Raw genomic sequence first — 22485 nt, 5'->3', positions numbered from 1 at the left:
TGTCAAAGGTGTAAAATTTGTAAATGACATTCTGCAAAATGATAACACTTTTCTCTCATTTGAAGAATTCAAACAGAAATACACTATACACTCAAACAACTTTCTCCAGTATAGACGCATCTGTGAATCAATACAAAAGCTGCACAGACACTGAATATAGACTTAACGAAATCAGAGAACAACCATCCCAGACCCTTCACTTATATTTCACCTACAAATAATATTAAAATCCATCAAGGGAAGTAAAGATATGTACATCACACTATTAAATAAACAAATAACATGTCAAAATACAGCAGAACAACAATGGAAATCAGATGATAGATTTAGTGCAATTAATTTTAACCAAATATATCAATTACCCTTCCAAACCACAAAAAAAACAAAAATCCAATGGTTCCAATATAAAATCCTGAACCGGATTATTACCACTAATTCGTACTTAAAAACAATTGGTATTAAAGACTCTGATACTTGTTCACTGTAGAGCACACCCTGAAAAAATAGAAAACTTATTTTGGAATTGCATCAACACCCAACACTTATGGGAAAATCTTAGAAGATGGATTCATAATAAACTTGGTAAAAGTATTGACCTGAATATAAGTACAACTCTATTTGGGGTCACAGGAGATACTAATGAAACAAAACCAACTAACATCATCATTACATACACTAAATACTATATATTCTGTAATTCAAAGAAAACAGGAAATCTCTTAATAATAGGATTGAAAGAATACCTAACTCAAACATTTACATACGTAATGACCTTGCCACAAAAAAACATGCAAATCAAAAAACTCAACAAAAACCTATTTACTATTGAGTCCAAAAAATAAAAATTGAAAACCAAAGCTAAGTGATTGAACCTCAAACAGTTGGTCACCCATATACCCTTATGAATTACACTAATCAAATATTGTTGTCTTTTTATATGTATGTGTAGCCCTTTTTACACATTGATATATACAATGTACATATAGATGATTAAGTGATAACTTGCTAATATGCATGCGTTTTATACACCCAAAAAGGTCATAATGTTCACTCTTGAAATGTGTCTAATGATTAATGTGCGTACAACATACGAACATATCTGCGTGTGTGTGTATGTGCGTGCATATGCACATGTGTGTGTATGTACGTGGGTTTGTATGTATCTATGTGCGAGCATGTTGAGGTGTGTATGTGCGTATGAATGTAAGCTATGTATGTGTGTGCGTGGGTATGTATATATGTATGTATAACATGCAAAATTACGTATGAATGAATGTATGTATGTATGTATGTGTATGTATGTATGTATGTATGTATGTATGTATGTATGTATGTATGTATGTATGTATGTATGTATGTATGAGTACATGCATGCAAGTTGTGTTTATTTACACATGTAAATGTATGTTTTTGTCTGAATAAAAAATAAACAACTATCGACACCTTCAATGTGCCAACAATCTTCCCTGTCCTTGGTCGAGTTACCAATGAGCATCACGCATGCTTGGAGTTTAATAAAAGGAAAAAATACCGACTAAAAAATATAAGCAATGGTCTACAGTTTTTCTATAAGGATAAATATATCAACGATACATTTTTTTCATTGTTGAAAATATGTGTAAATTTCGCACTTCTGAATAGAAATATCATGTATTGTAAGTTGTATACTAGTATTTGTCGTCACAAGTTCATTGTGTCGACTGCAACGCGAGGCGACATATAGGTATTACTTTGTCGGCGCCAGTTGCGTCGTCCGAAATAAGGTTTCCGTGCGATTGCTTGAGTTCCCTTGAGTTGATTGATTTCAAACTTGGTTTACAAATAAAGCTCGGGACAAGTACGCATTTCAAGAGTTTACGTGCATTTTTGGTATCGGCCCATACATTTTAAACCCTTAAAGATAACTTTATCAATTTTGAAGTATATCTGCATCACCCACAGAAGTTGTGCAGTGCACTGGAATTATGTCTCGTACCCAACTATATACAGAGTTATGGCCCTTTGTTTGTTTTTAATACCGAAGTTTGTCCGGACCATAAGTTCCATATTATTTCACCTACGTTGACCAAACTTACCATATCTATGTATCTCTAAAAGGCGGAATCTATCGCACTAAAATATGATATCGTGCCCCACTATATACAGAGTTATGGCCCTTTGTTAAACGGGGGATATTAATTTGGGTTTGTCTGTCTGTCTGTCTGTCTGTCTGTCACACTTCGTTTCCGTGCAATAACTACAAAAAATGTTAACTGATTTTCTTCAAACTTGTCCACAGGGTTAAATGCCTTAAGGGCTCGGCCTTAAAGTTTAATTGTTTAGTGTTTACACACCTTAATCTTGATGTGACCTTTCTATTCTTCCAAATATGCATATTGGCTAATAAGGGGAGCCATATGATTTTGTTCACAAAAACAAATTTCTAGTTTTAAATGTGGTAATGCTTATCTGTAGTAAACCTAAAGGTACTATGACTGGCCAAAACTGTCAGAACATACTCCTACGCCACCAAAATTACTACTTTTTTCACTAAAGTTGCTGTAGGTTTTTTTTGTGGTTCATTTAAAAAAAAATAGTTATTAAATTAATTTGAAATATTTATTTTGTCATATGTTATGCAGATGAACACATGACCATATATTTACCAGGTTGAAATCACGATAATAGTATTTCCATTATGCAATATCTTTATTAGATTATCTATATATATATTTGTTCTAAAGTATTTTAAATTGTTTTGAAATGTCGAATTGATGTCAGCATGCTTCAGTTTAATTTACATGAGATTCAATACAATCAATCTAGGAAATGTATGACAACTTTCGTCATTGATTGGCTCTGTTGCATAGAAAAGGTATTAAAACAGGTTTTGTTGTAATAATCAACGTAATGAACAAAAAACAAAACAAACTAAAAAAATCAAATTCACTTTTTATTTTTGTATCTCTTACTGATAACCATAATCGTGTATCCATATACCCTCAACTACCTACACACTATTACACGATTTCATGAATATCAACAAAAATATATAACGTTTTCATTGAACGGTAAACGGAGCCACTACAATTACACAAAAATCAAGAAAGCACAAACTTCAAAACTTCACCTGCACACTTTACTACCCGACTCTCTTCATAATCCTCTCTGTTATGTTCGAACTACTACCGGCCTGTGTTTGGTTTACATCTCGGAACTGCTATAATAATCTAAAGAAATCATAGTTTGTGATTATAATTTGGTTCTTCAAATGTCTCTTTAAATTGGCACTAGGCATGACTTGGGGAGATTAATTTTCGAAAAGAAAGTGTAAATAAGAGGGATAAAACAGAGATCACATGTGTCGCAATTGGAGCAGCAGATCAACTTTGTGCTTCTCAGTCTTAACTATGTGTACTTTTCTACTTATATTATTTATTTATCCCCAATTAGTAACAATGATACCATGTTACGTTCTGTTGATAGAACCACGTGCTTGAACTAAAAACGGAAAGTGGATGATATCTTTTTATGAAATAACAGCTAACTTTTTTGAAATTAACCCTATGATATGGATTATTGACGTTAAACTCAGCTCCGGTAAACAGTGATGTTATATTTGAATTGTGTGTTTCAAATAGAAAATCACTGAATCGAATAAGAAACATTAGTTTATGAACTCCTGAAAGGTCCTCAAAATATTCTGCAATATCTAGTTTCTTTTCAGAAATGTTTCATTGCAATCGGGAAAAAGTTCTTAATGCAAAGTTTCAGATTTGTGACGGTGTAATGGGATCCCTCGCCGTTTTTCTAAAGGAAAAAGTAATTTCATCAAGATTAAACAACGCAAATATTATCTTGATCATACAATCGGTATGGGATAAAAAAAAAAAAAAAAAATATACACGGGTTATGACGTCATTATTTCGTAAAATTAAATTGTGATGGTGTTGATGAAACAAATTCTGATAGAGCTAACGGTCACATTCTGATAGAGCTAACGGTCACATTCTGATAGAGCTAACGATCACATTTGCTTTTAAATTCTGATAGAGCTAACGGTCACATTTGCTATCAAATTCTGATAGAGCTAACAGTCACATTTGCTATTAAATTCTGATAGAGCTAACGGTCACATTTGCTATTAAATTCTGATAGAGCTAATGGTCACATTTGCTATTAAATTCTGATAGAGCTTACGGTCACATTTGCTATTAAATTCTGATAGAGCTAACGGTTACATTTGCTATTCGTATTTTCCAGAGAAAGGTAGATTTAACATGTTTATGCTAGAATGTGATGTTCGTTTTGATTTGTAAAAAACATTTTGCAGATTTTATAAAATCTTTAATATCATATTTCAGAATAAGATTAGTCAATAAAGGAACAGTAGCATGATATCACAGTTGTTGAGTTTAACAAACAAGTCAGCAATTTTTGCAAAGCAATTAGATATTTTTAATTTTTAACATATCTTGAAAAATATAGTGCAATCTGGCTGTCAAACCATCTAATGACGAAAGAAAAAATAGGGCAAACAAAGCCTACAGGAGAATGTCACGTGTTTATTCGTGTAGCTAATTTGATTACTCGCTCCAATCTCTTTGACTATCAAAATACAAAATCGGAAAGTTGATTTTACCTGTCTAATGTGAGTATACATGAAAATAAATAAATAAATAAATAAACACTAGTTGAGTACATGCACATATCTCAGTAAGACTACATGCACTGAAAAAACAATTAGTGACAATGTCAAGTGTTTATTTATGGAATCGAAACTACTTTGCTTATCAAAATATTAAATATTTCAATTATATTTGTGGTTTTCCAATTTCCAATATTGTAATTTGACGAAACACTTTTTCCACTCTTCTCATTGGCGTACAGTGAAATAATAAACTGACCAAATTATGCCATTTCATCGAAAGCAAACGCATGATGTAACAATAATTTAGGAATAAATATGCTATTATGTTTATCAAAGACTTGGGTAAGGGCGAACCAACAGATCTATATATTAGTATTGCCTTACTAAAATGTGTATAAAACCAAGATTGGTGCACTGAAGGGATATTTTTTTACCGCTTTATCACAACCTAGTTTGTAGGTCGTCTCAAAGTGGTTCACACATTATTATCCGTGGTTATAGGGCCTCAGCAACCAGCCAATATCAACTCCCTGGGGAGCATACAGCCGGTGCTGCCATTTCGGCGCTAACAGCTAGCACTCAACAATTCCAGCACTGCCCAACCACATACTCATTTACAGCTGAGTAGACTGGAACAAGCGAAGTAAAGTGTCTTGCTCAAAGATAAAACACAGAGCCGTGCCGTGTCTCGAACCCGCAAACCTTCGGTCACGAGTCCGGCGTCCCACCACTAGACAACTGTGCCTCCTTTTATCCAAATAGCGCATGTGATGTCACTGCAAATGTAGTGCTCTATTTTTAATAAAAATGACCTAACAAATAGCACATAGTTGATAAGTAGGTCACCGTGACCTTGTTATATATCGGCTTAATAATGGCAACGATTAACTCCATTTGCACAAAATTTGCAAGATAATTGTGACGGTTGAAATGTGTATTTAGGCACACTAGATTATTGTGATTATAATGTGTACTTAGGCCGCTAGATTATTGTGATTATAATGTGTACTTAGCCACACTAGATTATTGTGATTGTAATGTGTATTTAGGTGCACTCGATTATTGTGATTGTAATGTGTATTTAAGCACACTAGATTATTGTCATTATAATGTGTATTTAGGCACACTAGATTATTGTGACCGTTGTAATGTGTACTTAGGCACACTAGCACACTAAATACCCATTATGCTTCCGAGTTTCAGATATATTAAACAACAATAAAAAATATATCTGAATAAAATAGTACTTTCTTTTATTTTATATATTTTGACATAAGTGTGCCTCGCTACCTTCTTAAAAAATGAAAACACTCTGTGTCTGCCAGTGCATTATTCAGACTTATCTATAGTGAAAAAAATGTCTGCATTCAAAAGCAATATATTCTTCTCAAGTTTTGATGAGAATAATTGGATACATTACCACCACAGACACGCACCTAATATAATCATTTTGGTTGAGGTCCTTATATCTGTGAGTAGAATGCGCATGTGTGATAGTCAAACAGTAGGTCAGCTATACAAGTATTACATGTACTGTACTTCTAAGACAATTCTAATGAGTACATAATTACATATATACTTTCGCACATTAAAAAGAATTTGGCTTGTAAGCAAGCTATGAACTATATATACGTATATTATATGTCTCGCCTGTCCCCGCTTTGATCATAAGATTCAATGTGTCAAGCATTGTAAGTTTGATCCGAATTTCGACCAATCATATGGAAGTCAGTGTACGACGACCCTCTTGTCAGATCAGAAAACGGATGCCGCAGTTGAGTTCGGTGCGAATATACACTTACATACCGATTTTTAGCGAAATCAAACTATAACTGAATTTCGACATATCAGAAGCCAATATACAGTGGCCATTTTGTCAAATAATAAAAATGAATGTCGTGGTTGAGTTTGCAGTGCCAAAATACATGTTCATACCAAATAAGACTGAAATTGAACAATAACCGAATTAAGACAAATCAGAAGCCAGTATAAGGTGGCCATTTTGTCAAATCAGGAAAACGATGCCGCAGTTGAACTCGCAATGCTAAAATATACTTACATACCGAATATTGACGAAATAGAACCCTAACTGAATTTCGACTAATCAGAAGCCAGTATAAGCTGGCCATTTTGTCAAATAAGAAAACAGATGCTGCGGCTGAGTTTGCAGTGACAAAATACACCTACATATAACATTTGAGCAAAATCGAACGATATCTGAGTTTCGACCAATCAGACGCCAGTATACTGCAGCCATGTTTGTTGTCTGATTCCGTTAAAACATTGACGTTGTAACCCTAGAGATGGTAGTGATCACCGAAACTTACAGTCTAAGTTCAATGAGTCTAACACTTTAAATGTTTGAGATACAGCATATAACACACGGCTAAACGCACAAGCTTTACATTGAGGAAGATGCTGTGAAAGTCACTGGACCGGGAAATGTAGACCACATTCATTATATCATGCATGGTTTATAATCCACGGGTTATGAATACAAGACGCATGAATGGTCGAAGTTTGGTTGTTCTAGCACTTATACATTTTAAGAAACAGAGCAACGCAAAAACTTAACAGTGAGAAGATGCTGACAAAGTCACTGGATTGTGAAATATAGCCCATATACAGCATATGATGCATGAACTACAGTCCAACTTTACTTAGTCTAAAACTTTAAAGTTCAAAATACAGCATAAAACACAGCTAAACGCAAACACTTAACATTGATGAAGATGCTGTCAAAGTCACAGGACCGCGAAATGTAGGGCACATTCAGCAACTGATACATGGATTGAGGTAAAGTATATAAGACGCATGCCCAAGTTTGGTTGGTGTAGCACTTATACTTTTTGAGAACAGAGCTAAACGCAAAAATTTAACGTTGTCATCATCGCCGCCGCCGCCGCCGCCGCCGGAAAAGTAACACCTAAGTCCAGCCTCCTCGACATCAGAGACAATAAAAAGAAACAATCTCAACATCGAGCTTTAGTTTTTTCATCTCTTCAAAGAGATTCTTCAGACTTTTTATTTATATATTTATATTAGTCTCTCTGATACTACAATGCAAGTTTAATCGCCAGGCATTGAATGTAAAAACTGCTACATACTGGACTAGAAGGCAAGTCAATGTAGACAATTATATTTCACAAATATGAGGATCTCTGCCCAATACATGTGTAAGGTGTATGTCAGTGGATGGTAATACATCCAATTATATTTGCCAAAATATCAATCAAAACCGTAAAATGATACAATATCGTTACGTACATCCATTCACTCTATAGAAGATTCTGAATTTGTTCAAAGCACTGAACAGAATTAAACGTTTAAGTACCCTTACTTGTATATCAAACATTAAGTATACAGACAGTTGTTAAATTGTGGTCTAATATATCTGAAAGGTGGATGCATTTCTAAACAAAAGATAACAGTTGTTGTGTGGCTTTTGTGCCAACAGATAATATTGATTATGAATAAATAATGTTATCAAAAGGTATGCTGAAAGTAACCCCTTCCCCTGTTCATTTTTATGAGATCATGTTAGGATACATATTTCTACAATTTTGTAAGATTAATGTATAGATCTAATGTGTATTTAGGCACGAAATAGAGAGAATCGTTGACCTAAGTAAGCCGATATATAACAAGGTCACGGTGACCTACTCATTTTTATAATTTGCAGTTTCCTTGTGACAACAAAATATCAAAATAATGTAGAAAAAAACCTGCAGATTTTCTCAAAAAGAGGGCCATTTGTGATTTTATCCCCCACTTTAAATCCGCATTTCTCGGAATGGTCTCCAAGCTGAGCTCAATTGCATGCATATCATGACAGCATAATCCCAAGGTATGTATATACACTGATATTTCCGGTGATAGCCACCAGAAGGCCCAAAATTGCAACCTTCTTTTTTGAAAGTGAAACATTACTGGCAGTCTTTGTCAAAAAATGAAGTATTCCATATCTATGGTGACACGTTTGCCGGTTGGGGTTGCGTCATGTTATAGGACGAATTAATTGTCACCTGACATCATGTATCTTCAACTTCCACCTGTGCATTTAACATTTCATCCAAGAATTTAGTTGTGATTGATCTCAGGTCTGTCATCACTTCAATTGTCTTTGGAAACACTAGAGAATCGTCCGCATGACTTAATAGCATCTGACATTTCATGGATAGACACAATTCATGCTCCATTCTTTCCAGTGTATACTTGTTCTCAACCCCGGGCCGATCTGAAACATATGACACCAGGATACATGATATAATATTGGTAAAAAAACACCTTCATCATGTTTAAACATAATCGTGTATTATGCAATCACCTCTTCAACCAGGTTCCGGTGCAGTTATGTCTTAATTCATTGACGTATGTGATAAAAAAAAAAAACCGTTTTGTTTCGTGCAAAAGTTTTGAAATGGTGATTTTAGTCCAATTTAGTTGTAAAAAGAAAAAAATCCCGAGTGAAGGCAAGCTAGCGGAACTTCAATTCTCCCCTAGAACCATTAACAAACAAAGCGTCGCCAGCTGTTTGAACCACGAATACTGAATCCTGTCAAAAAGTTCCAGTGAAGTTTCATTCTAGCAATTTCGTTTCGTGTTAACGAGTGTAATTAAATCTGTTTATTTCTAAATCTACATTTACCTTTCCTTTCGGGAAGTTATGAAAGTTGCTTGCTTGCGTGCCAAAGGGCGACTTTAACAATGACTATAGCTTCCTTTACATCGTGTGTTGTGACCTCAAACTTTGCCATAGTGTGAAGTTTGATAAAAACAAATGGGCTCACAAATCGTTTAAGCTGTGATAATAACCTTCTTTTAATAGTAAAACTGACACTGAAAGTCGTAAAACCACGAGCATCTTGCGCCCTGTTATTTTCATTCTTGACTAATGTATCAGTTTTGATTAAAATAATTAAGAAGAAAGTCGCTAGTTTGGTAAAATACATCTTCAATGTACATGAACTGTGACCTTGACATTGATAGCCACCGTAAAACATCAAACCATTGTAGGTATTCTTATAGTTGATTATTGGATGAATTTTGAATAAAATCATTTCGACGCGAAGTCTCGAGAGAAATGACAAAAAGGTGTGCCTTTCAGAGAATATAATTTCAAAATAATCGACCTTTGACCTATGAGATTAACTTTTGAGGAGATAATAACTGGAAAAACCAGGTAAACGTAACACCATTAGAAGATACAATTCCAAAGTTATGCCATGATAATACGGTCACATCTTGGCCCGCAGTAATTGACTGTTATGATAATACAATAATCTGAACAGTATAATTCTCAAACGACAAATGCACATGAACAAACCTGAACAGAACAACAACATGGCGGCAAGAAGGGAATGTTCAACGTCATTGAGTTCGAGCTTTTGGAGCTTTTTGGCTGCTTTGTACATATCCTGAAATAACTGTCCTAGTATTCCAATCTCAAGATCACAGTGTTGGGGTACCACAAATTGTAGCTTATTATCTATCCACTCGCCGTTTGAAACGTCAGCGTTTAAGCTACCATGAATAACGGCTGTCTCTAGAATGCTAGCCTTGATCAGGTGTCTTTGACTCGCTAATGTCATTTGTGTGAAGTGGGGAATCTCCCTCGCGAAAGCCGTTTGGAATAACACTATTCCAGGCAAGTATCTGGAATATACAGCCTTTGCCGCTGATTCCGTTGTAACCGTTGTTGTATTCTACAGTTAAAAAACAATTGTGTCAAAAAACATGTCATGAGATTCAAGAGTGCACATGAAGAACAGCAAAAGATCTAGATACATTGTTTGTAAACAGTTGATATGGTATTTCACCTACTGATTAGCTGCTATATTTTAAATCTCAGTTTGAAAAAAAAGCTATTCTCTATCTCTACTTATACAAAAGCTGCCATTTTGCATCTTTCCAAACAGTTGCTATAGTGTCTGTCACCTACTACACGAGTTAACCGTTTATAAGTTGTATCTCAAATAACAAATAGTTGGAATAGTGTATCTTATCTTATTATCAGTTGTTTTGTTGCATTTTGAGAATATTGCATTTAATTTATTAACTAGTTGTAATGGTTTTTGCTGGTGTATTTTACCTAATTAACAGTTACCAGATTGTTTCTCACCTCATAAATAGTAGTACGTCTTATCTCCCCTTATACACAAGAAACAGTTGTTGTTTTGTTTGTTACTTAATGTACTATGTAGCATATTTAGCTCACCGGGTACAAAGGACTAAGGTGAGCTTAATCCATACCGTGGCGTCCGTCGTCCGTCCGTTGTCTGTGCGTCAAAATTTACTTCAAACGACTTCTTCATCTTAACCACTGATTATAAATTAAATAAATTGTACAAATGGTGGGATGAACCCCAGTGGGCTGAGGGGCGGGGCCAAAAGGGGATAATTTGGGTATATTGCTATAAACAACTTCTTCTGTAGAACTAGACACTGGATATCAATCACATTTGGTCGGAAGTATTCATGGGAGACAGGGATTTCAAAATTGTACAAATGGTGGGGCTGGCCCCCGGGCTAAGGTTGGGGCCAAAAATAGTTTGAAAAAGTTGAGATCCCAACCCTTTAACCTTATATACAATTGGTGAGTACAAAGAGACGAATGCACTTATGCTTCCAGGATGACCCTCGAGTCTGGCCCACCCTTGTAAGATACAGTTCCTGGGTCATAAATTTGAATCGGTTGAGATCCCCACCCCAAAACTATATATACAATTGTTGGACATAAAGTGTAGAATACAGTCATGGCAAAATAATTGACCCCGGGGTCTGTCCCACCCTTGCAGACTTAACTCCTGGGTCATAACCTTGAAACGGTTGAGATTCCTACCCCAAAATTATATATACAAATGCTGGGCATAAAAAGAAGAATGTAGTCATGATATTAGAATAGACCCTGGGATCTGGCAAAGCCCCTAGGGACCTAGTTTATGAGTCAAAGCTTGTAAACAGTTGAGATCCCCACCCTATAATCATATATACACAATTGCTAACTATAAGGAAACGAATGCACATATGCTTCCAGGATGGCCCCAGGGTCTGTCCCATCCTTGGAGACTTAACCCCGGGGTCATAACTTCGAATTAAGATCCCCACCCTAAAACAATTTATACAATTGTTGGGCATAAAGAGACCAATGCAATCATGACATTAGAATTGACCCCGGGGTCTGCCCCACTCTTGCAGACTTAATCCCTTGGTTTTAATTTTAAAACAGTTGAGATCCCTACCTCAAAACTATATATATAAATGCTGGGCATAAAGAAACGAATGCTGTCATGATATTAGAATAGACCATGGGGTCTGGCGAAACCCCTAGGGACCTAGGTTCTGAGTCACAGCTTGCAAACAGTAGATATCCCCACCCTATAACCATATATAAAATTGCTGAGTATAAAGAGACGAATGCACATATGCTCCCTGGGTTTGCTCCACCCTTTGAGTCTTAACCCCTAGGTGATAACTATAAAACGGTTAAGATCCCAACCCCAAAACTATATATACAATTGTTCGGCATAGAGAGACGAATGCAGTCATGCTATAGAATTGACCCCAGTGTCTGCCCAACCCTTGCCGACTTAATCCCTGGGTCATAGCTTTGAAACGGTTAAGATCCCCACCCCATAACTATATATACAAATGCTGATCATAAAGAGACGAATGCAGTCATGATATTATAATTGATCGAGGGGTCTTGCCAAGGGACCTAGTTTCTGAGTCACAGCTTGGAAACAGTTGAGAACCGGACCCCATAATCATACATAAATCTGCTGGGCATGAAAAATCTATTACAGATATGTTACAAGGATTGGCCTACGGGTCTGGCCCATTCCCTTGGATCTTATTTGGAGAATATTTTGCCATGTCTTGCTTAGATATCCAGGTGAGCGATACATGTCCTCTGTGCCTTTTGTATGAATTTACAGCTGCTAAGCTTGATCTCGCCTTTATTCTCAATTTCTATGTTGTGTCACACTTAAGACCAATTGTTCTGTTTTGTCTCCCTTAAAACAATTTATGTGTTGTATCACATAACAGTTTTTTGAGATGTATCTCGTCTACTTAACAGTTAATGTGTTTCATCATACATGATTAATTAGCTACTTAATAACTTTTAGCTCTTTAAAATATAAATGTATTTATCTATAAAAATGTCTGTTTTTATGACAAAAATTAAGTTTCATGTAGTTGTTCAATATTGTATGACTTACCTGACATGAGCTGAACCTTGCGCAGTATATTTCAAATGACCTGAAAGCTGCCTTGAAGGCGTCGTGGATCGTTAGTACCATCTGTTCCGATTTGATCTGCTTATCGACATCTACAGAGCCGTGTGATGTCTGAGGCAACTTGAAGAACTTCGTTTTTGATGGCTTGTCCTTTTTAGGGCATCGACCTAACCGCACGCCTACAAAAATCAAATGGTCAAAAAGTTCCCGAATACAGATAAGAACAAATGTAAATGTCAAGTGATCCCAAAGGAATCGTTTTACGTTACACTAGGACAGTAAAAAATTCGCCCACCGGTATGTTTTCCTGGGACATGTCTGTATGATGTTAATTTTGTCACAATATCCTTTACTAGGAAGGAATATAGAATTTGTCGAGACGGACATTTAACTTGCATCATTGGATGTGTTTTCACGGTGTTTCTGTACAATGTTTGACCTGGGCATTTGACCATGGCACCTTGACTTTGAACAGACACGAACGGGCCATTTGGGAATAATATCAACAATACTACTCCACGATGATATCATTGATATACACTAGATATCTTAATTGTGCAATACAACACACAACAAACAAAGGAGTGCCGGAAGCCTTTATAATTGATAGTATAAGGACAATAGTGATCGTCGCGCCCTTTCGTTGAATTTAAAGAAGTGACGCTCATGGGATACCTCGAGGTGTTTGAAAGGTTTTTGCCACACGGAACGTTTTACATGATATTAACCCATCAAAGCAGTCCTTACACAGCTGAAAATTCACAGGAATCTGGTTACAAAACAAAATTTCAACAATGCCAAGACTTTCAGTCGGTTTAATATGACCCTCGTGGCCCTGATCGTTCACCATGTTTGTTGATTTGTTACGGGACAATGGTGACTGTTAAAGTCACATTAATGTATCAAAATTTGGACATGGTAGAATGGAATCTCATCCGCCACATTTAACCAGAGAGAAAAAATCAAACGGAAAGAAAAGTTAATAAGACATAGAAGAAAAACAAAAAAGATATAAAAATATTACGAAGCTGCGTCTTACCCTCGTGTGACATGCCAGCAGTAATACATTTCTTCATACGACAATATTGACATCGATTCCTGCTAATGCGCATAATTAGACATCCGTTCGGATTCTCACATGGCTTGTAGACCATATTTTGTCGTACCGTTCTTCTGAAAAAACCCTGTATATACAGATAAGTTAATCAGTATTATTAAGCAACATATTGAAAAATGTGATTGACTGTATTGAAATATTGGCATTGACATTGACATGCAGTGTCGATCTGTTAGCCTTACGTCGAATACCAAAAGCTGTACAGAATTATATGCGTATGCATAATTAATGAAAAGTTTACATGACATATACTTAAACCAGAGAGATATTGAAGTATGATATTTCGATGACGGCTTTTAAACGATAAACCGATAAAAAATAACTAGTGAAATATATTTGAATCGAGGTTTTAAAATGCACGATACCCTAGATCCACATACAAGGTACTCGCTGAAACATTCCAAGTATCTATCGAATCAACAGTTAGTAATTAAGAAAAACCATTTCAAGAACTTGAAAAACATTATGGAGCACACACAATCGTTCATCTTAATGTTAATGCAACCGTAGCACGTTCTATTTAAAGTAATAATTCTATAAGACTTGGACCAGAACCTTTGTCTAATCCTGAAATTGTTAGAGTGTTGTCTCTTCATGCAAGGCATACATAGTGTGGTGATCTGACTGTTTCAAAGATATGACAAAAAAACACACGTTTCTAGCGCATAATCATAAGCGTATTTGTCTCTCGATGTCCAGCAATTGTTTATTTGATTATAGTGGGGATCTCGACCATTTCCATTGTATAGCTAGCCCATGAACAGTGTTGACGGTTGGGGCAGACCCAAAGGACACCCAGATAACATATTTGTATTTGTATTTTCATGTCTTACGATTATATATACGGTTATAGGATGGGAACTTCAACTGTTTCCGTGTTGTGACACAAGAACTAAGTTTCCATGGACGGGGCGGACCAAGAGTCCAATCCTAGTAGAATATCTGGATTCGTCTTCATTCCCTTGTGATAGGGTGGGGATCTCAATCAAATTAGGGCAGGGCAGGGATATTAAGGTCGTCAATTGCCTTAGGTCATATCGATCACCAATATGAATCAATATGGTATGCTTTGTATGTGCACGATTTATAACAAAGTAGAGACGACAGATCAAGTTGTTAATTTAGTTTAATTACAGTTCAATTATGTGGGCAATGTTTCAATCTTGAGTTGAATTGTCGAGAAAAAACACCATCTTGTTATTTGCGATGAATCTAAAACCAGCTACACTTGGTGAAGACAATTTACTGAACAGTGATACAAAGGTTTGTCAGTATCAACAGCACTCGAGTTATTACTTCAAATAGCTTTTGAAGATAACAGCCATGTCGGCCATCTTGAAATGCACATTGTGCTTATCATTCATAGTAAGTTTATCGATATCAGTTGATGAACGGCGCTCGACAAAAACCGCACGACAGACAAGGACGGAAAACAACAGGTCACATATGCCTCTGACACAGGCGAGCTAAAAATCTTACCTTACATCCCTCGCACGAGAAGACACCATAATGGTAGCCAGAAGCTTTATCGCCACATATCTTACAGAGAATGTGCCCATCCGGGTTTTTAACTTTGTCTATCAAAATATGAAGTATTTATAAATATGTTATAAAGGCTCCATTTTATCATATGAATTCAATATAGAAATCAAATACACATAATACATTAATTATTATTTCCGTATCGTATTGATATTCTCTTCCAAGTGAATCAAAGTGACTTGATCATGCTACTTCATCAACGTGACTGTATATATAGCGTGACATTAAAACAGTCAACAAAGAAATGATTAATATATTTCAAAAGAGTGTGTGTTTTTTTAAATATGTAATAACTGAAAACCCTGCCTTTCGAACAACTTGACTAAAGGATTGTAAACGGTGAAACCTCATTGAGCCGAATGTAACCATGATGCTTTGAAATAATGGAATATTGCTAATTATGGTGGGTACAAAAATTTGCCAATTTGGCGAATCACCACAACATTAGGAACTCTTTGCATTAAAATAAATACATTTGTTTCATTCATCATAACACATTTTTATCCAATAATCTATCTACCTATAGATTTGAATGATACAACTATTAGGGAACATACTATTCGCCGTAATAATTAGCAGCTTTACAAATTATATATTTTAGCATTTAAGTTTGGTATAGATAATATTTACGTGGATTTGCAGGTTGCCGATTATTTGTTCTAGTGACCGCCACAACAGTGCAGTCATCATTTAGCTGTTCGAGTCCATGAGCCATCATCGAATCACTATGCTGTCATGGTTTATCGTAAAATGTGTTCTCCTTCGTTTCAGTTCTGAAATAAACAACGGATTATTCATTCTGAGAAACCATTAAAAAGTACATTAGAAATATCTCTTTGTTTAGTAACTAGAGATAAAATATACAAAAAAATAAAAATCATTTAACTATAAGCCATATTCATTTGTAGATCTTTCTAATTATCTAACACTTTATGTAGTTTCTTTTAATATTTGTATGTAGTACTTTTTTGTAGTTTTAATGTTTGTACGAAGTACATTTTGTAGTTCGTTTTATGCTTGTACGTAATACTCAAATTAAATTGATTTTTTTTTTGTAGTACTTATGTGTAGTTTTAATGTTTACACGAAGTGCTAGTTTGTTATTCGGTTTAACGTTCAACTTATTTTTAGTGCTAGAGTTTGTACAAAGTACTTCATTATTATTTTTTTATTTTTTTAAATGTACTCATAGAGTACTTATTTGTTATTCAAATATTTGTACGGAGTAGTTATTTATGGTTCTAAATAGTGTATGTAGTAATTGTACGTGGTACTTGTGTATAGTTCTAATGTCTGTACGAAGTACTGTTACGTGTACGTGTTAAACAATGAATGGGATTAAGGAATGTTAAACAATAAATGGTATTATGAAATGTGAAACAATAAATGGTATTATGAAATGTTAAACAATGAATGGTATTATGAAATGTTAAACAATGAATGGTATTATGAAATGTGAAACAATAAATGGTATTATGAAATGTGAAACAATAAATGGTATTATGGATGTTAAACAATGATTGGTATTATGGAATGTGAAACAATTAGTGGTATTATGGAATGTGAAACAATTAATGGTATTATGGAATGTGAAACAATTAGTGGTTTTATAAAATGTGAAACAATTAGTCGTATTATGGGATGTGAAACAATTAGTGGTAATATGGAATGTGAAACAATTTAGTGGAAGTATGGATGTTAATCATGAAGCGGTATTATAGAATATGAAACAAATAGTTATATTATCGAATACTTAGTTGCATTTATATTACATTTTATACTAGGTTCATCTATACATGTATTTCAAGGACAAATATGTGATAAACTTCTGTGAATATTTATTTTGCATATCTGTGGGTTGTTAAGCATTTATCACAGACAACACTGACAGGTCAGCAAGGCCCTTGCCATGTGGTTGACTGTATATATAATGTATCCCCTATATATACTGAGCAGAAGCTACAGCGATCATTGTGTATATTGAAGTAATGGTAGTAAAGCCTGACAAATACTAGACACCATCTAGTGTGAGAACAATCAGAAGAACAGATGTTGTGATCCGAAAGGTCTTAACAAATCAAAACCATTGACTACAATCTTGTTTGATAGTATCGGGTTCATCAATATCCACTAAGTACCATGTATCAATAAAAGAAAAGTGATGCCAGAAATATGTGTGTCAGCCAATCAGAAGCAGCAGATGATGGCAACCTTCGACATAAGGATCAGGGAAATGTGGTAATATTAATGTAGAATATCTACTTAGAAAACATTTATCGTTGAATCAAGCTAGAGTCTAGAGTTAATTGTACATCAGGCAAGTTCCAACAAGATCTTATCAAAGCAACCAGCCAATGAGAATTCAACAACCTCACATACTCCGTAGTTGTAAACCAGGCCAGTTAAATCAATTGTTGTTCATTCTATCACAAGATATTGCATAGAATACTATCAGTCAATCAAACCTCAGTAGCCTAATCAAATATATGCGGAATTCGCTTAATATTGAAACAAAGGGAGAGACTGGAGTTATTTGCATTAATCAAGTTTTATCAAAATCTCAATATTCTGCCAAAAGACATCGCATGGAAACCAATCAACTTATCTGAATGCAGCATCTTCATTTAATATGTGTAAATAATTTGCCAAACATAAAACCTGAGTAAATACTTGGGTAAGTAGTGTACCAAGCAAAGTGGATCAAAACTTGGGTAAGTAGTGTACCAAGCAAAGTGGATCAAAACTTGGGTAAGTAGTGTACCAAGCAAAGTGGATCAAAACTTGGGTAAGTAGTGTACCAAGCAAAGTGGATCAAAACTTGGGTAAGTAGTGTACCAAGCAAAGTGGATCAAAACTTGGGTAAGTAGTGTACCAAGCAAAGTGGATCAAAACTTGGGTAAGTAGTGTACCAAGCAAAGTGGATCAAAACTTGGGTAAGTAGTGTACCAAGCAAAGTGGATCAAAACTTGGGTAAGTAGTGTACCAAGCAAAGTGGATCAAAACTTGGGTAAGTAGTGTACCAAGCAAAGTGGATCAAAACTTGGGTAAGTAGTGTACCAAGCAAAGTGGATCAAAACTTGGGTAAGTAGTGTACCAAGCAAAGTGGATCAAAACTTGGGTAAGTAGTGTACCAAGCAAAGTGGATCAAAACTTGGGTAAGTAGTGTACCAAGCAAAGTGGATCAAAACTTGGGTAAGTAGTGTACCAAGCAAAGTGGATCAAAACACGGGTAAGTAGTGTACCAAGCAAAGTGGATCAAAACACGGGTAAGTAGTGTACCAAGCAAAGTGGATCAAAACTTGATCATACTGTCATTAGGTATTGCCGGGAAAGCAAATAGCCAATCATATCGTTGAAGCCTCATTATATATGTACGGAATTAGCAAAATGTCTTTTTCTTCATAAGATATAACGCGGGAAAACGGACGGAAATCTCGAAATGTCAGCACGTTAGCTTTTCTATCTGACAATAAATAGGCATTAAATAATCAGGATCTTATTTGAGTATTTACCAAACGCCTTTCATAGATTACCTTTCCCCTTGAAACTGTTAGATATTAGTTAATATCCCTTTACCTAAAATCAAGAAAAAGAATCTACCTATATATAATTACCTGTTTAAAAGGAGCTGTTTAAAATTAGACAAGACAGTTTACACGATGATGAAATATCAAAAATCAGTTTAAAATAAGACAAGACATATTTTCGTATCCTAGCAGACATTTTCATTGGTATACATTGCAATGACGTGTTTTTCTCGATTTCTTTTTTCTATTATTATCTTTTTTATTTGTGTACAAAATTTGATGTGTGCTACTTTCTTCTGATGTGCTTATTGTTAAACCATTTTCCCTCGTTATGCTTACAAAACCGTCATGTAATATGCAAAAACATCTATTTTCTGAGAAATCTCCTGTTGTTTTTCTTCGGGCATTAGTTCTCATATTCCAGAAAGAGTGTCCTCCCTTCCCACTCTGACGCAACAAGTATAGCACAGGAAATACTTTAAACAACTGATCATTAACTTGACACCGGATAATCAAAAGGTAGATTTGTAATTGACTTGACGACAATAGGAATAAAATGCTCCAGCTTAATTATTTTCTTTATTGTTCCACCGCTACTTTGCCACGTAACGACTTAAAATATCTGGAAATTAACATACAGTTTTATTTCCACATGTGATATGTATTGAAATTATTGGCTGAAATGGTACTTTGCCATTACTTTTAAATACTATTCGTCCTTTCTATCCGATAAAAAGTAACGAATGATGAAAGAAAGTCTGGTTTATTTTATCAAATCTACACTGACATTTTACAATGACCCAGTCTGTACAAAATTAACTCACTACAGTGACCCAGTCTGTACAAAATAACCTCACAACAATGACCCAGTCTGTACAAAATTAACTCACTACAAAGACCCAGTCTGTACAAAATTAACTCACTACAATGACCCAGTCTGTACAAGATTAACTCACTACAATGACCCAGTCGGTACAAAATAACCTCACAACAATGACACAGTCTATACAAAATTAACTCACTACAATGACCCAGTCTGTACAAAATTAACTCACTACAATGACCCAGTCTGTACAAAATTAACACACTACAATGACCAAGTCTGTACAAAATAACCTCACAACACTGACCCAGTCTGTACAAAATAACCTCACTACAATGACCCAGTCTATACAAAATTAACTCACTACAATGACCCAATTTGTACAAGATTAACTCACTACAATGACCCAGTCTGTACAAAATTAACTCACTACAATGACCCAGTCTGTACAAAATTAACTCACTACAATGACCCAGTCTGTACAAAATTAACTCACTACAATGACCCAGTCTGTACAAAATTAACTCACTACAATGACCCAGTCTGTACAAAATTAACTCACTACAATGACCCAGTCTGTACAAAATTAACTCACTACAATGACCCAGTCTGTACAAAATTAACTCACTACAATGACCCAGTCTGTACAAAATTAACTCACTACAATGACCCAGTCTGTACAAAATTAACTCACTACAATGACCCAGTCTGTACAAAATTAACTCACTACAATGACCCAGTCTGTACAAAATTAACTCACTACAATGACCCAGTCTGTACAAAATTAACTCACTACAATGACCCAGTCTGTACAAAATTAACTCACTACAATGACCCAGTCTGTACAAAATTAACTCACTACAATGACCCAGTCTGTACAAAATTAACTCACTACAATGACCCAGTCTGTACAAAATTAACTCACTACAATGACCCAGTCTGTACAAAATTAACTCACTACAATGACCCAGTCTGTACAAAATTAACTCACTACAATGACCCAGTCTGTACAAAATTAACTCACTACAATGACCCAGTCTGTACAAAATTAACTCACTACAATGACCCAGTCTGTACAAAATTAACTCACTACAATGACCCAGTCTGTACAAAATTAACTCACTACAATGACCCAGTCTGTACAAAATTAACTCACTACAATGACCCAGTCTGTACAAAATTAACTCACTACAATGACCCAGTCTGTACAAAATTAACTCACTACAATGACCCAGTCTGTACAAAATTAACTCACTACAATGACCCAGTCTGTACAAAATTAACTCACTACAATGACCCAGTCTGTACAAAATTAACTCACTACAATGACCCAGTCTGTACAAAATTAACTCACTACAATGACCCAGTCTGTACAAAATTAACTCACTACAATGACCCAGTCTGTACAAAATTAACTCACTACAATGACCCAGTCTGTACAAAATTAACTCACTACAATGACCCAGTCTGTACAAAATTAACTCACTACAATGACCCAGTCTGTACAAAATTAACTCACTACAATGACCCAGTCTGTACAAAATTAACTCACTACAATGACCCAGTCTGTACAAAATTAACTCACTACAATGACCCAGTCTGTACAAAATTAACTCACTACAATGACCCAGTCTGTACAAAATTAACTCACTACAATGACCCAGTCTGTACAAAATTAACTCACTACAATGACCCAGTCTGTACAAAATTAACTCACTACAATGACCCAGTCTGTACAAAATTAACTCACTACAATGACCCAGTCTGTACAAAATTAACTCACTACAATGACCCAGTCTGTACAAAATTAACTCACTACAATGACCCAGTCTGTACAAAATTAACTCACTACAATGACCCAGTCTGTACAAAATTAACTCACTACAATGACCCAGTCTGTACAAAATTAACTCACTACAATGACCCAGTCTGTACAAAATTGACTCACTACAATGACCAAGTCTGTACAAAATAACCTCACAACAATGACCCAGTCTGTACAAAATTAACTCACTACAATGACCCAGTCTATAAAAAATTAACTCACTACAATGACCCAATTTGTACAAGATTAACTCACAACAATGACCCAGTCTGTACAAAAAAACCTCACAACAATGACCCAGTCTGTACAAAATTAACTCACTACAATGACCCAGTCTGTTCAAAATTAAATCACTACAATGACCCAGTCTGTACAAAATTAGCTCACTGCAATGACCCAGTCTGTACAAAATTAACTCACTACAATGACCAAGTCTGTACAAAATTAACTCACTACAATGACCCAGTCTGTAAAAAATTAACTCACTGCAATGACCCAATCTGTACAAATTTTAACTCACTACAATGACCCAGTCTGTACAAAATACACTCACTANTTTAGAAAATTAACTCACTGCAATGACCCAGTCTGTACAAAATTAACTCAATACAATGACCCAGTCTGTACAAAAGTAACTCAATACAATGAACCAGTCTGTACAAAATTAACTCAATACAATGACCCAGTCTGTACAAAATTAATTCACTTCAATGAGCCAGTTTGTACAAGATTAACTCACTACAATGACCCAGTCTGTACAAAAGTAACTCACTACAATGAA

General features: G+C 35.3%; 1 protein-coding gene across 2 annotated transcripts in view; it reads right to left on the bottom strand.

Annotated features, from left to right (window-relative positions):
• Nucleotides 1–5764: 5764 nt before the first annotated feature.
• LOC110461668 (peroxisome proliferator-activated receptor alpha-like) overlaps nucleotides 5765–22485 on the bottom strand; it is a 22612-nt gene continuing 5891 nt past the window's right edge. Inside the window, exons 1-7 of one of the 2 annotated variants that reach the window (XM_021515239.1) lie at nucleotides 19144–19157; nucleotides 16160–16302; nucleotides 15467–15564; nucleotides 13910–14054; nucleotides 12853–13049; nucleotides 9957–10335; nucleotides 5765–8867 (exon numbers count right to left, since the gene is read on the bottom strand). In XM_021515239.1, the coding sequence (XP_021370914.1) occupies nucleotides 8662–8867; nucleotides 9957–10335; nucleotides 12853–13049; nucleotides 13910–14054; nucleotides 15467–15564; nucleotides 16160–16247 (1113 nt within the window). In that variant the 5' untranslated portion in view covers nucleotides 16248–16302; nucleotides 19144–19157 and the 3' untranslated portion in view covers nucleotides 5765–8661. Of the gene's footprint in view, nucleotides 8868–9956; nucleotides 10336–12852; nucleotides 13050–13909; nucleotides 14055–15466; nucleotides 15565–16159; nucleotides 16303–19143; nucleotides 19158–22485 lie in introns of those variants that run through there. The other variant, XM_021515238.1, reaches the window with a different exon arrangement.

Source organism: Mizuhopecten yessoensis, unplaced genomic scaffold (assembly GCF_002113885.1).
Source record: "Mizuhopecten yessoensis strain PY_sf001 unplaced genomic scaffold, ASM211388v2 scaffold10649, whole genome shotgun sequence".
NCBI classification, from domain to species: Eukaryota; Metazoa; Mollusca; class Bivalvia; order Pectinida; family Pectinidae; genus Mizuhopecten; species Mizuhopecten yessoensis.
The sequence above is the reverse complement of the archived record's forward strand: the minus strand, read 5'-3'. Positions and strand labels throughout refer to the sequence as shown.